Genomic DNA, 14393 nt, shown 5'->3' with positions numbered 1-14393 from the left:
TTATAATCTCCTTCATTTTATCATACATGACTTCCACTTGGGTTTATGTATGATGTATTTGAGTAGGTAACTCATTTTATTCTACTTGGCATTTAAAATTATACAGGTAAATAGTACAAATGCATATTCCCTTGTGCCTGACATGAATATTAAGTTTATTGGACTGTTAATGATAAACCTGAATTTTCTAAATTTTCATGTAAAATTAAAAAATTTAGACAACACATTTTATCCTTATGCAACATGAATGCTGTGGCTACTATTTAAAGATTTTCTCATGTTGCCACAAGTTTTGAGAAATGTCCCTGGAAACAAATCTTGATGGGACTAGCATTGCTTAAATGACTAAAAGACAATAGTGACAATAGTCGCTGTGACTCAATAACAAATTGTCCTCGTGGTTAAACATAGAAACAAAAGTTTCCAAATGATAACTATGAAATAGACTGTGCAAGTCTAACTGCACTGGCAGGTAAACCAAACATATGTGTACATGTATGTGTGCTTGACTGTGTATATAAGGTATCTTATAATGTAAAAGTTGAACTAAATCATACTGTGAATTAATTTATCTTACAACAGTAGTCAAAATATGTCAAGTGTTATTCTAGACTATGTAGAAATTAAAAAATATAGCAAAAATTATTTCAGAAGTCAAGGCTGGGGGTTTTTTTTTGTCGGTTTATCAAGTATTTTCAAAAATTTGCTATACTTTTATATCAGAATAATGGAATTTGGCATCAAAATAATATCTAGGAAATTGACTTGAGCTGAATAAACATGGTCCCAGGAAGTTGCTCACCCTTTGTTCATCAAGGAAATGGCTTTATTTCTTGACAAGTGTCTCATTAAACCAAGGACAGAACAATTAAAACTCTTTATATTTTCTTTCAGTTCTTCAAGAGTTGTACATTGACAGGCAATATTTGTAGCTATGGAATTTAGAAACTAATATACAGTTGAAGAAATCTATTTATTAACTTGTTTCTTTGTGAGAAAGGCAGGAGCATTCTGTTATCATGCCTTGAAGTCAAGAAAAATTATCATAATAGATTTTATGAATGTATGTGGCACAAACTATTCCTGCTGAAGAAAACTGCTGAATAATTTAAAATTCAAAGAAATACTGTGATGAAAACCTCGTTTATTTTCACCACTGGCAAGTGTTCTCCAATAGTGCCATCTATAGAATCTTTCAAATATTACATTGCTGTCCCCTTAAATAAGAACATTATCAGTCTCTGTTATCTCACAATTAACTAATCTGAAATTGTAGATCTTCTTCACTCCTCTACAAAATTATCTGGGAAATAAATATGCTCAATATCTATAGAAACTCTATCTAATTAAATATATCTCAATGTGTAATGGAATGTCAGGGGAAATTTATTGACTTTAAATTTATTTTTGTTCAAGTTTTTCATAGCCTTTGGTGATACTGTTTATGACAAGATTAGAGACTTGATTTAATCCATTATGATAAATGGCAAGGAAGAAAAGAGTTAAGCCATAAATGTTTAGATGCTAAAAGAGTGCTTCAGGGAGATGTTGTATGTAGTTTCTGTGTTAATTTTTTCTCTAAACCTCCACTGTTGGCCACTGCTGGAGACAGGATTACTGGCCTCACTCAGGCACACAGTCCTTATGAGAGGATTAAGTTGCTAAAATAGAATTTAATATAGATTAGAATGTAACTGCAGACTGTAATTATGGATAATGTCTGTAATTTTAATGTTCATATGTCTTAATAATTACTATTTATGAAAAAAGATACTGTGTTCACATATGTAACAATGTGCTGTATAATCAAAGTACCTGCTGCAAAAGGGTTTTACACTGTTCCTTCTTTCTAAGGAAGAATTATCCTTGACATTCGATCTTGGCCACTGCTACTCTCAGTAATAATCACAGTGAAACCAACAGGTCTACTATATACTTGCAGGGGAACTGAAAAAACCAGGTCCTTAGAGACTTCTCCCTCTTCAGAAACCCTTTGAGAGATACAATTACAAAGCTATTCATTGGCACAAAGCTGGAATTTAGCGTGCAAAGCCATGCAGGAGAATCCCCAGACAAATTACTGGAAACTCTTGTTGGTTTTGAATATTGTGTGTTATTGAAATAACTGAATTATTGTGATGCTGCAGGCTGAAGCTTCACTTCTTAATCAGAAGAAAAGTTAGAATTTTCTGGTGTTTCAGTTGCAAACTTTAAGCCAAATGACCAAAAGATTTTATTAACATCATGTTTTGGTGTCATGGAAAACATAACTACTTTTAAAAAACCCTAGATAAACTACTTCCCCATGTTCCTAATCCTTGTGGTTATGAGAGTGCTAACTAAGAATTAATGCTGGGCCAGATCATGGCAATATTTGGTTGCCATTTTTGCACTTCAGGAGCTGGGCTGCTTTGCTGTGTTACTGTCACAGCTGTGTCCTTTTCAAACCAGTGGAACTGCATGATTTGCTGCTTCATGTGTCACAGTCTTGGAAGTGGTTTGAGTCCAAATGGCAATGTTAACACCAAGTAAAAAAGACTCCTCCATAAATCTTCAATTTCCTTCCCATTTCATTACAAAAACTTTTGTTTCTGGAAGTATAAATTAATAATATTTTTGTTTGTTTTCATGACTGTTATCTTTCGAAACCTAACACTCTTGTTGGATGAGTGCTAACAGGTTTGGACAACACAACGCACAGAAGAAGTGAAGTTTTAAGTTTTAAACGAGTGTATTACTCTGCCTTGCATGACAAGGCTTTGTTTCTTGGGCCCATTTTGATCTAATTTACAACCCTGTCCTTTTTTCCTTGTGCTCATTAGGGATGCTTGCCTTCCCAAAACTAGTCTTAAATTTCACAGGCATCTTCCTATTAGTCAGTCACCAAGGGTGCTGTCTACCTGATGAACTTGATCTTTCTCTGAGAAAAGCAAGTCCTGGTATTTGCTGTGTCAGGTTGAAATATAGAATTAAATATTTTTTTTTCTCAGCATTTCAGACTACAAAATATCACTGCGTTAGTTCCTGAAGATGAATTGGTTGTGCATAGCCTAAAGGAAATTCAGAGTAACTGAAACTGCTACCCTCTCTTTGTCAAGTGAGTTGATTTCTTCTATTTAATCTAAAACACATGAAATAACATATATCTTTCTGCAACCTCCTGAGAATATTGCTCAATTTACATATTGGCAATGGTCATTGTGAGATAATCGAGTAAGCCCTGTGAGTCTCAGGTCATAAGTGCTATGAAAACTATCTTCTTTAACTGATCTTTCTCTCCCTTTGTTTAGTCTTGGTCTAACTTAGTTTTCCAACCGCTGAACACTTGCTGGTGGAGCTCTGACATCTAAAGCTTAACTATAATGTACCCTATCTCTGTGCTAACAGTCATTGCATCCTTGTGTCTTGTGTTGGTGTTCTAAGCAGAACCATCATAGTTAAGAACAGCATCATCATAATCTGCTCATATGCTTTCATCTCTCGTCTCTCATGTATGTGGTCACTGCACTGCAAAGAGAGAGTAAGGACAGCAACACACAAGGACCTCTTTTGGGGAAAAAAGGCCAATTTTATTGTACAGACATCCCGTATTTAAACTGTGTTACGTGCAGCTGGGACAGGACAGTAGTTCATTGGACAATTGGGAAAAACGTCCCCTGGGACAGCATGTCCGGATGTCCCATGGGAAAGACACCAGGTGTTAATCTTTATTATGAATTCCTTTCTGTTTTTCACCAAGTTATCACTCTGGGAGACTGCCTCCCTTAACTGAAGCTGCAGTCAGCTTGTCAACCTGGGAATGGACCTGAGAGTCAGGAGAAATCCAGGCCTGAAAGGAATTGCCAAGCTGTAATTTCCTAGCTCTCTAAATGTGTGTGTCCACACATGTACATAGTTAATAAAGAACCTCAAACAGTTTTAGTGCTTGCTAAACAAGTTAGTGTTTATTTATTGACAATTTATGCCTGAGTACCTTGAATAATTGTGCTCAGGGTACTCTTCTTTATTATTGTGGTTCTACCCCTATTGCCTCATTTGCTCACTTCACCTCACCTGTTCCTGTGCAAACCATACTGTTGTACTGTCTTTACCAGTTGCCATTGTCTGGTAAAACCCTGTTTGTTCTTACCCTTTGTTATTCTACTCTGCACTTTTTTTGCCTCATAAATCTCTTCTGTCTTCTTCTTACACTTTTTTCCTTCTTTCTGGTACATTCATTACTCTTCATCCTTTAATTGTCCTTTGTTTTCTCCCTGTCCCTTGGGCTGTTCATTGCTCTCTGTCTCTTTTTCTTTTGGCTCCAATAACCACCATTAATCCAGAGATGAGATATTCCATCTTGATAAGCAGCTGTTTTTTAGCAATTTGCCAGCCACTAAAAGTGCAAACTGCTCTTTGAAAAAATCTCATGATAATTCATTATTCTGCCACAGAGTAAGGTGAAATACAGGGCACAGAGTTTGGTCAGGATCCATAGTACCTATTCATAGAAGGAAAGCTTTTAAATAAAACAGAGAGGAACCCTCTATGTGTTTACCAGGTGAAGAATTACTACAAGAAAGACAATCTGTAAAAAATACATTTTTCTCTTGCTCTGGTATAAGTTTTGCACTGATAATGTGTCCATCATAAGAAGAACCAAATGTATTCTGGAGCCAGAACGCAGGAGTGTTTACCTGATTAATTACCTGCATGGTGTATAGCACATGTCCTGATGATCAGTATCCTGAATCCAGATGGCATTACTTTTGAAAACCTCACTTGAAATGAGAATTCAGAATTGAAAAGTTCATATAAAGAGCCTTGAACAGCTGTTGCAGCAGAGGCAATAAAGCAAGCACATTCTTACATGGAATAAGGAATTCAACAGTAACTTTCCAGAAGCTATATTCTTTTTCATTTGAGCCTACCAATTCCACGTGTAATGGGATTTAAAAACTATCCATCTATAGGGTGAGGACTGCAAATCAGGTCAAATGCAGTTCAGCTTGTCAGCTTTGTGCTTCAGACTCACACAACAAGAGAGGCTGGACCTTGACAGGCAGTTTGGAAAGGCAGCTATTTAACAGTAACTGGAGTTCTCCAGAAGTTGTACAGAAAGCTTCTCAACAGGAAAACATAAGCTTGTACAAAATTAACATGAATCTAAGACCTGTGGAATTGGGAATGTGGACTGTATGACACCTCCTTACACACACAGACACTTTGGGCACTTGCAGGAAAAATCTCTGAGCTTGTAGCAACTCTGTATCCACATTGTTGAATATTCATTTGCACAATCTCTCAGAGAAGAAAACAGATAAAGGATTCCCTTACGTGGGAGTAAGAAATGCAAAACCTGCAAACTGAGGACATATTTTGAGTGTGACATGTTGAAAGAAAGCCAGAGAGAATAATCACTTGTGGATTTTTACAGTGATGTTTGCATATTTTGTCATCGTTATCACTGCATCCCTACCCAATAGGTTGTGAAGTCAAAAGGAAGCTTTTCACTAGGATCAGTAGAAATTGGATAAGGTCCCAGATGCTTCCTTCTTCTGTACCACTACTGGGATCACAAGTGCATTTTCCATCATACTTCATTAGGGTGAGATTGGGAATTGAACTAAGCACTATAACATTCCTCTGCAATGCTTCCTCTTCCCTTGGTGTCTGACAAACCATGCTTGTGAATTTGGTTGAATGATTTGAAAAAATGGAAGGAAAAAACGGCATTAAAAATAAGCAGAGTAGGGAAAGAATATCTAACAATTCATTGCTTTAAATTACTTTTTCCAACAGAAAGGAGCATCAGTTTCTTAAATCTATTTTGTACTTCGCGTCTCTATATCATATTTAATTGATATATTGCAAAATGCTGTGGTTTTAGATCACATGACTGTGTGTACAATGCACTGTGCATTTGACATACCTTGTTCACAGTAGGTACCAGTTTTTCCAAGAGGACAGTGACATGTGTAGCCATCAGGCAGTGGAACACAGGTGCTACCTTGCTGACACAGATGTGGAGGATCATGCTCAGGTTCACACACTGACACAGTTTCTGTGCAAAATGCACCTTTCCATCCAGTGAGGCAGTCACAGCTATGGAGGGTAGGTGAAAGGAAACAATGCAACAGTATTATCAAAAGAAATCAACATCTCAGAAAAAATCTAATCAAGATTTTCAAGTTTGGATACCTATATTTAATAACCTGATCCAAAATGGTTAACAGAAAAGGGTAGTAACTAAGTTCCTCATTTAGCTTTCTGGTATGTTCATTTTATTATAAAAGAAAAATGTATATAATTGGAAATATTTTATTTGGAATATTAACATTACAATATTAGCATTTGTTTAAAAAAATAAAATAAAAAGAAAAAAAAAAGAAAAAAAGGCTTGTAGCTTTTGTATGTTTGTTTTGCTCTACAAACATCTCCAAAAGGCCCTGGCTTCATAAAATAGGAGGAGTTAAAGTGGGCATTAAAAGGGAAAGGTAAGCAGCAAAAAACATTCATAAAAAGAAAACCAGCATAAGGTAATTGCTAACAGTTACACATTTTAGCTACTAACAGGAGTCTGTCAGCAACAGCCTTTCACTTAGTCATTTTTAATTTTCTAAATTCTTATAACTGGCATATCAGACGTAAGTTTGTTGAAGCACTTGACAGAAAAGATAACAGTGGATATGGCCATGAAAGAGGTGGCAATCTGGGTTTCATATATCTGTGATTGTAAATCTATACCAAAGGTAAATTTTCTAAATCAACTGAATCATTGGACTTGTTATTGTCTGCTACACTTTGTGCCTTTCTTTCATCCAGGCTGGGGAACAAACCCAAAAAAGCCACACTAATCTATAAATTTAAAATTAGTATGAATTTTATAGAAATTTTTAAATACAGAATACACTTGGCATTAATGTTTAAAATGCCTTCCTTAATAAAGAGTTAAAATATATTAGATCTATTTGTATTCCAGCATTTTGTATCACTTTATAATTATAAAATTATTCCCCTGAATAAAACCACGATTTTTTCCCTGGAAGTTTTCTCTCCCAAGGCTAAGAATGAAAACTCATATCTTTTGGTTGGGTTTTGATTGGTCCATGTTTGTTTGCTTTTCTGTTTTGTGTAAACTTTTAAATTTTTCTTGACACTGACTGAACTGCATATCCTCCATTAATCAGACCACTGTTTCTTTGTAAAATATAATGAGGAGCCTGTGAAACTCTTGTTTCAACAAACTTTCAGATCAGACAACATGTAAACAAAGCACAGACAACAAGCTCTGCAGAGTGATTAAACAGCCATTTGGAATGAAGGGGAAAAGAGGACAGGACCTTGCAAAAGCACCTCAATCCGTCAAAGTCAGCATCAGAATGCTTTCTGTCTCAGCTACAAATGTTATGCTTTGATGCATGAAAGCTACTGAGAAGGGGAAATATTTAACTTCCCTTTAAATTTATCTGATTTAACTCCCTGAGTGCAAACAGCAGTGCCCCTTCCTTGTGCCATGAGGGAGGCTGCTGGAGCTGATGCTGCTCCTCTTGGGCATCATACATGAGGGCTCTTCCCTTTTCCCTGGCTTGTGTTTGCATATGTCTCTTTAAATGTCTTTTAATTCTTGTCTTTTATGACCTAACAGAAGTCAGGTTTTTAAATGAATTGAAAATTATTTGCACAGAGCTGAACATGTTTGCTAGCCTACAGTGGCAATTGTCTATCAACAATTGAAGCCTATTTAACACGCCTAAGCAAACTGGACTGGTGTTGAGAAATTAGATCCAAAATTTCCTAATCTTTGCAGAGATGAAGGAAGAGGCAGTGTTTCAAATATTTTCCATTATGCAGCCTGCCATGCTGGTCTAGTTTTCTCTATGCCTTCCTGATTTTGGTTGCTTGTTTTTCCAGACCAGGAAAGCTCAATAGCTTGCACTAGTGACTTGACTCTCAGGGTTTTAAAGACCCATTTAGAATCACAAAATACCTCAAGTTGGAAGGGACTCATAGGGATCTTTTAGTCCAACTCCCTGCTCCTTGCAGAACTACCTAAAAGTAAATTTTATGACAGCATCATCCAGGTGCTTCTTGTATTTTTTTAGGTATAAGAAGTGAGATTCATTCTGAGATCAAGACAGTTAATTTTATGTTACATCAGGTGCCCAGCTGGTTCCAGTTGCCCTAGAGGTATATGAGAGAGGCAGCTGTTGGCCAGGGAGACAAGTTTCTGTCAGAGGCCTGACAAAATGCTCAAGTTTAGGGGATGGAATCCTCGAGTAAGTGCCTGAGCTCATCTACTAATCCATCCGTGGTGATCCAGTGGAAATGGCCATGGGAACTGGAGCACTAGCCATCCCACAAACCAACACATGCATGACCCTAATGAGAAAGTCCTGCCTTCAGTTGCCTCAACACAGACTAATATTTGCCTTCTGACCCGTGGTGTGTCTGAGATATGTGAGCCTGCAGACAAGACAGAAGAGCTGCAGACTTGTGGAGTGCTCCTTTCCTATGCTCCTATGAAGACCAGAAAAGTATCCCAGGACCTGTACCATTAGAATGCCAGTGTTTAGACAACTGGAAAGGCCTGGATCTCCATTGATTCTAACAGGATCCTACACATTTAGCTCACCTGGAGACGGTCCAAGTTTATTGTCTTAGGAAACATTGTCACTGCAAGGTGACATTTCCTATTTTCAGGCTTTTTGAAGAACATGGATTAAATTAATTCTTCTGTACTTGAGATACCAGTATCTCAAAAGCAACTGCCAAAATGTCCTTTTTTTTTTCTTTTCTAAAACGTACTTTTAGGTGGGAAAGAATAGAAAGGCTTTCAAACACAACTTTGATAGTGTGTCTGAAAACTAACTGTATAATCTTGAATCACCTCGTTTTGCAAAGGAATCTTAATAGGGTGCACTTCAGACTAAGTACTGGGCAAAATCAGCCAGTTCAGGAAGCAAAAGAAACTTTAAACTTTGGAAATTCAAATGCCACTTCAAGTTCTGAAATATTTGTATTTAGGAAGCTCAAGGATAGTTTAATTTAATGGCTTTTTCTTTCTTGCTTCTTGTAAAATGCTTAAAAGTGTTATGCAGTATTATAGAATAGCTTATTCAGGTTCAAAGTCCCTTACCAAAGCCAAAATTAGCTCTCAAACAAATAACACAGATTCTACATAAGCAAGGATGACAAGTGTATGTCACTGTTGATTATGAACCAAAACCCAAAACTTTTTATCAAAATTCAGGCAACATTAAAACAAACAATGAAAAGTAATCTTACACATAAAATATGTAAGAAGTGCATCTGTGTATTACTACACAAAAGCCTGATCAAACTAGAAGCTTTTCTTGAACTTTATAGGGAAATAACTAAAGATCCAAAAGGATTTGTGAAGAATTGGAAAGATTACTTAGATCCAAAATTGAACAAAAAACATTCTTCCATTAAATATAGAGAATATATTATTTAAAATGTTGTTCTCAATGCTAACAAATATGGACTTTCCCATAGTAATGCAAATATGGCGTCAAATCAAACAAGTAATCTTATAGCAGACAAGGAGATATTCAGATCTGCACATTCTGACACCTGAATTTAGGATTCTATATGTAAGATGGGCATATACTCAATGGAGATCAGAAGCTTAATTGATTTATCAAATTAGTCAGACCAACTGAGATTAGGCAGATGTTTAGTGACATCTGGAACTCCCTAGAGTATCTTGTCTGACCTCCAAACACCTCTACAGGAGGAACTGAAATATTTCTCAGCCTCATATAAGTATCTCAGATAGTGCAGGACATCTCAAATTCATATTGGCATGTATTGGCCTTGGCTGTCCAATCCACTGGAGATTTCTGGACACAGTTCTTGAATTTGTTTTGTAGTGGAAAGATGCTGAGCAAGGAAGGAAATTTCTAAATAAGAGTAGTTGTAAATTCACGCACTGGAAAACTAGAGCATTAACAAAAAACAGTTTATCTTTGGGCTAGGAGGTAAAGATGGAGCCTGAAGAAAACAAGATAGGAAGAGAATCATCTGTATTTAAATAAAGAGAACCATGGAATGCTGCAAAAGTGTCCTATTAAAGCAAATTGGATGAAAAAATTTAGATTGTTAATTCACCCTACCCGAAACAGAAATTTGTATTGATTTAAACCACAACAATTAAATGGCTAAATATCTTTTCCCTTACAGAGTATGAAAGTATGATCTTGTGTTATGTATTGATTCTGTCCTTGCACTGCAAATTTATTTTAATTGAATCTGGCCTATTAATGAGACTACAGAAGCTCCTTTTAGAGGTATGATTTAATTTCTGAAACCTGAGTGGCTGTTGCTCTTTGAAAGCTATACAGTACTGAGAAATCCACATGAGGCTTGGAGATATGACAGAAAACTTATTCAAGTCCCGAACTCTTCTGAAGCAGCAGCTGATGGCCAAATGTCTACCCAGGGATGTCTAAAGTGACAGTACATGCTCACATTTAGCAGACTGAATCCTCTCCATTTTGTCTGATGTTCTGTTCAAACAACATGTAAGATACATTTGTTCTTACTTCATCAACAAGAAGTAGCCACAACACCTCACAGAAAATCTTGTTATATGTAATTTTCTATTCTCTATGATTTTGTGTCATAAATAAAATAATAGGGGATATTATTGTCCCTTTAAAATTATATTCTTCATTTTATTATTCAAGTACTTCCCCTTTGTTTTGTTAAACACAGCAGTTGTGCTCTGTTGCTGGCCAGAAAGTAAAGATTAACGCTGCATATTTCTGTTTCTATTTAAATCAAAGCATTATCCCTATAGCAACTGAATCTACAGCTTAACAGCATTGCACACTTTCTGGTAGGGTGGTGAAAGCAAGACATAAAAATAGCTCAAAACAGCAACCAAGACCTCTGGAGAGATCTCATTTCAGCAGTGAAAATATTTGAACATAAATTTAGTTCCCTCAAGGACTCTGCTCTTCAAAGGAACACAGATGATTTGAAAATAGAAAGAAATTCCCTCTGAGAAAATATATTGAGACAGTATTGACAGCTACTGTATTTTGACAGAAATTATACGTAAGCTACATTCATGCCTCTTTGGCAATGCTTCACTTTATGTGTGAGAGGAAAAAGTGACAATTACTGGTACATACATGCACATATACCTAGTGTGTGAAGACCTACCTGTCCTGAAATATGGGGACAGGAATAGAATTCAGTAGTCACTATAAATATATATAGGTCACTATAAATTAAATGCAAACAAACAAACTCCCAAAAAACCAAATTATTTTCCCTCCCCCTCCCTTCCCCCAGTGCCCCAGAAATTTTAGAATAATCCCTAAACCAATCTGGAATACAAATTTTAATGATGAAAAAGAAATTTGCCTATAATACCAAGCTTGCTATGTTTTCCTGTCACCGGCTGCCATTCTAGCCTGCCACCTGCTTTCCAAATGTGCTCTAGATGCTGCTGGTGCTGGTTCACCTTATAGACATGAAGGTGACAGCACAGCTGAGAAAACTGCTGAAGCAAGGATTTAAGTGGGTGGATGGGAGTGGGATGTTTTAACCCACATTTATGATTTTTTTGTCTTGCCATTTTGATTTTGTATCACCTCTAATATGCTCATAAGGGAAAAGACAGCCATTATCCTTTTGTGTTCCTCAGAAAGATCAAATGTGGAGAGTGTAACAGATCTGGGAGGATCCTGCCAAGGGCAGCAGTTGCGATATGCAACAGTGTAACAATCAGAAAACAATTCCAAAATATGTTTTTGAAAGCATTTCTTTCATTACTGTATTTAAGAGGATATAAATACACTCATAAGAGGAATGAGGAGCAATCTGTGTGCTAATCTTGGGGTCAATTTTCCAAGTATCAGTACACTTTACTAGCTTTAGAAGCAGGTTTTTTTGTACCAATTTTGTTACAGGTGAAGATTTGTGTCACAGGCAGCAAAACCAATTACCATATAATTCTCTCTCCAATACAGAATTAGTAGATTGTTTTTAGCTTGACAGATATGCAAATGTTTTTCTTTGTAGCACACAGAAGGACAGGTTTTTGTTGTTTTAAGAAGCATCACATAGAGTCTCCACTGTGCAAAGCTTTTTTTCTCATTCAAATCTGTCTTGTTCTCTGCAATGTTTTCAGTCAGTATCTCAACAAGTTTTAAATCAGCACTTTTTTATTTAAAAAAAAATATGCAAATATGTAGAAATAAATGAACACATGTGAAAGCACATAAGGGGAAGCAAGCATAATTAATCTTGGCAGATACTTTTAAAATAAAAAATGCTCGTCAGCAAAGGCTTTACAGCTGCATTACAAAGTGCTTGAAAACAAAATTTATTACAATGGTAAGTGTTGATATTCAACAGCAATTTGGAACTGCAAATGTACTTCCTCCTTCTGTGCATACAGGCAGGGCACTCAGCTCCACCTACTCTGAGAGACAAGGCATGACAGACCAGAGACTCATCTTTTGGGCTACCTCTCATGGCTACCCCCTCTCATCCCATAGATCAGGAGGTGAGCAGCTTAGAGATGAATTGAACAGACTTCAAAAAATGTTTGGAGCTCTTACAGGTTTAAACTGGCTCAGAAATGTCTAATGTTGGGCAGTCAGTGGTTTACTCCATAAGGAGTTTTTAAAATGGAAAATAATAATTCCCAGGAAACAGAAGTCACTTATTTTTGCCCAATCAGCCACATTTGGACATTAACACAGTCAAGCTCTCCTCTACTACTTCTCTGCTATTCCAGCTGCTCATTTAGTTTTAAAAAAAGGTCAGACATCTAATTCTTCCCATGCATTTCCTAGTAAGTCTGGATGCCAGTGACTTCAGTGGAGCAGATACAGCACATGGAGTTTCTTAAAAAAAAAATTCCCCAGAAATGGTCCTAACATAATTTTAATATTTTAATATTAATATGTTTGTCTAACTGAATGAACTTTCATTTCCTTCCTTCCTTCCTTCCTTCCTTCCTTCCTTCCTTCCTTCCTTCCTTCCTTCCTTCCTTCCTTCCTTCCTTCCTTCCTTCCTTCCTTCCTTCCTTCCTTCCTTCCTTCCTTCCTTCCTTCCTTCCTTCCTTCCTTCCTTCCTTCCTTCCTTCCTTCCTTCCTTCCTTCCTTCCTTCCTTCCTTCCTTCCTTCCTTCCTTCCTTCCTTCCTTCCTTCCTTCCTTCCTTCCTTCCTTCCTTCCCCCCCTCCTTCCCTCCCAGTTCTGTTATGAACAATAAATTGTTATTAGTCTAGAGAAAGTCTATGCTGTGTCTAAATATATGTATATATATATACTTACTAAACAGTAGAGCCAGTTTCTATGCACTTGCCACCATTTCTGCATTTTATTAAACTGCATGGGGAATCTTTACATTGTCCAACACTGCGACCAGAATTGGGGCGTCCTTCTGGAGTTCCTGGTGATTTGAACCCTTGATTAAGGCTGGTGCGAACTTGAACATCAAAAATGCAACCTCAAAAGTAGAAAGAAAGAAATTAGGTTTAAATTAGGTTTTAAGAATTTAGGTTTATTAGCAAAAGTCAAAACAAACTGAATAGCAGAACAGCATCAGGCCTCAGTGAATGGGTTCCTCCAGAATATCTTCAGTGAATGGGCAACCATACCATCTACAGGGGATAAAGGTATGCAGCTACTTTCTGCTCAGGCAAGTGAGTGGATATCAGAAGTCCTTCATTTAATAGTGGGGGGGGGGGGGGGGGGGGGGAAGAAATAATTTCTCAAGGTATAGACAGAATATAAAGTCAGTGACTAGGTGCAATTTTGTGTTTACACATTCATGCTCTTATGAGAATGTGTCTGTACCAGATAAAAACAGTCACAAATCCCAAAAAGTGTAAAATCCCCCAATAAAACCCAAACAAACAAAGCCCCAAAACCCAAGGAAAAAAAAGAAGAGGCAGCAAGAAATCGGCTTAATATAAAATATAATAAAATCCAGATGCCACCACATAATATAATACAAGCAAGGAAATGTGGACTTGAATTTTCATAGGCTCAAAAGGACCCCTGCAAGTAAGGACTCAAATTCTTCTCAAGTGAATGCTCCTTGGTGGTACATGAAGATCATGTCACACATGGCATTTCAAGGTCGATGTAGACTGCTCCTTCAAGCCCTTAATCTCAGAATAATTTTAAAAATTAACATATACTTGTAAGGTAGGCACTTCTGGGCCTGTTACTTGGTCCTGTGGCCAAGTGACCTGACATGGTCACAATTTCATTATCAAACTTTTATTACTTTCCAGAACAGTACAGATGCATGCAGACTACCACTGGGAAATGATCCAAAGATTATTCTATGTCCCTAAACTCACCAAAGAATTGTTTAGGAAAACAATAATTGTCACAGATCAAATACATGTCAGGGAATATTG

At 36.8% G+C, this 14393-nt stretch overlaps 1 protein-coding gene across 1 annotated transcript in view; it reads right to left on the bottom strand.

Moving 5' to 3' along the window:
- The window catches only part of EYS (EGF-like photoreceptor maintenance factor), a 789024-nt gene that overhangs the window by 17287 nt on the left and 757344 nt on the right, over positions 1 to 14393 (bottom strand). Inside the window, exons 46-47 of the mRNA XM_088162233.1 lie at positions 13297 to 13471; positions 5912 to 6084 (exon numbers count right to left, since the gene is read on the bottom strand). Of these exons, the coding sequence (XP_088018359.1) occupies positions 5912 to 6084; positions 13297 to 13471 (348 nt within the window). The remainder of the gene's footprint in view (positions 1 to 5911; positions 6085 to 13296; positions 13472 to 14393) is intronic.

The sequence above is a fragment of the Sturnus vulgaris genome, chromosome 3, assembly GCF_052056855.1.
Source record: "Sturnus vulgaris isolate bStuVul1 chromosome 3, bStuVul1.hap1, whole genome shotgun sequence".
In the NCBI taxonomy this organism is placed as follows: domain Eukaryota; kingdom Metazoa; phylum Chordata; class Aves; order Passeriformes; family Sturnidae; genus Sturnus; species Sturnus vulgaris.
This window is presented reverse-complemented; position numbering and strand designations above follow the sequence as displayed.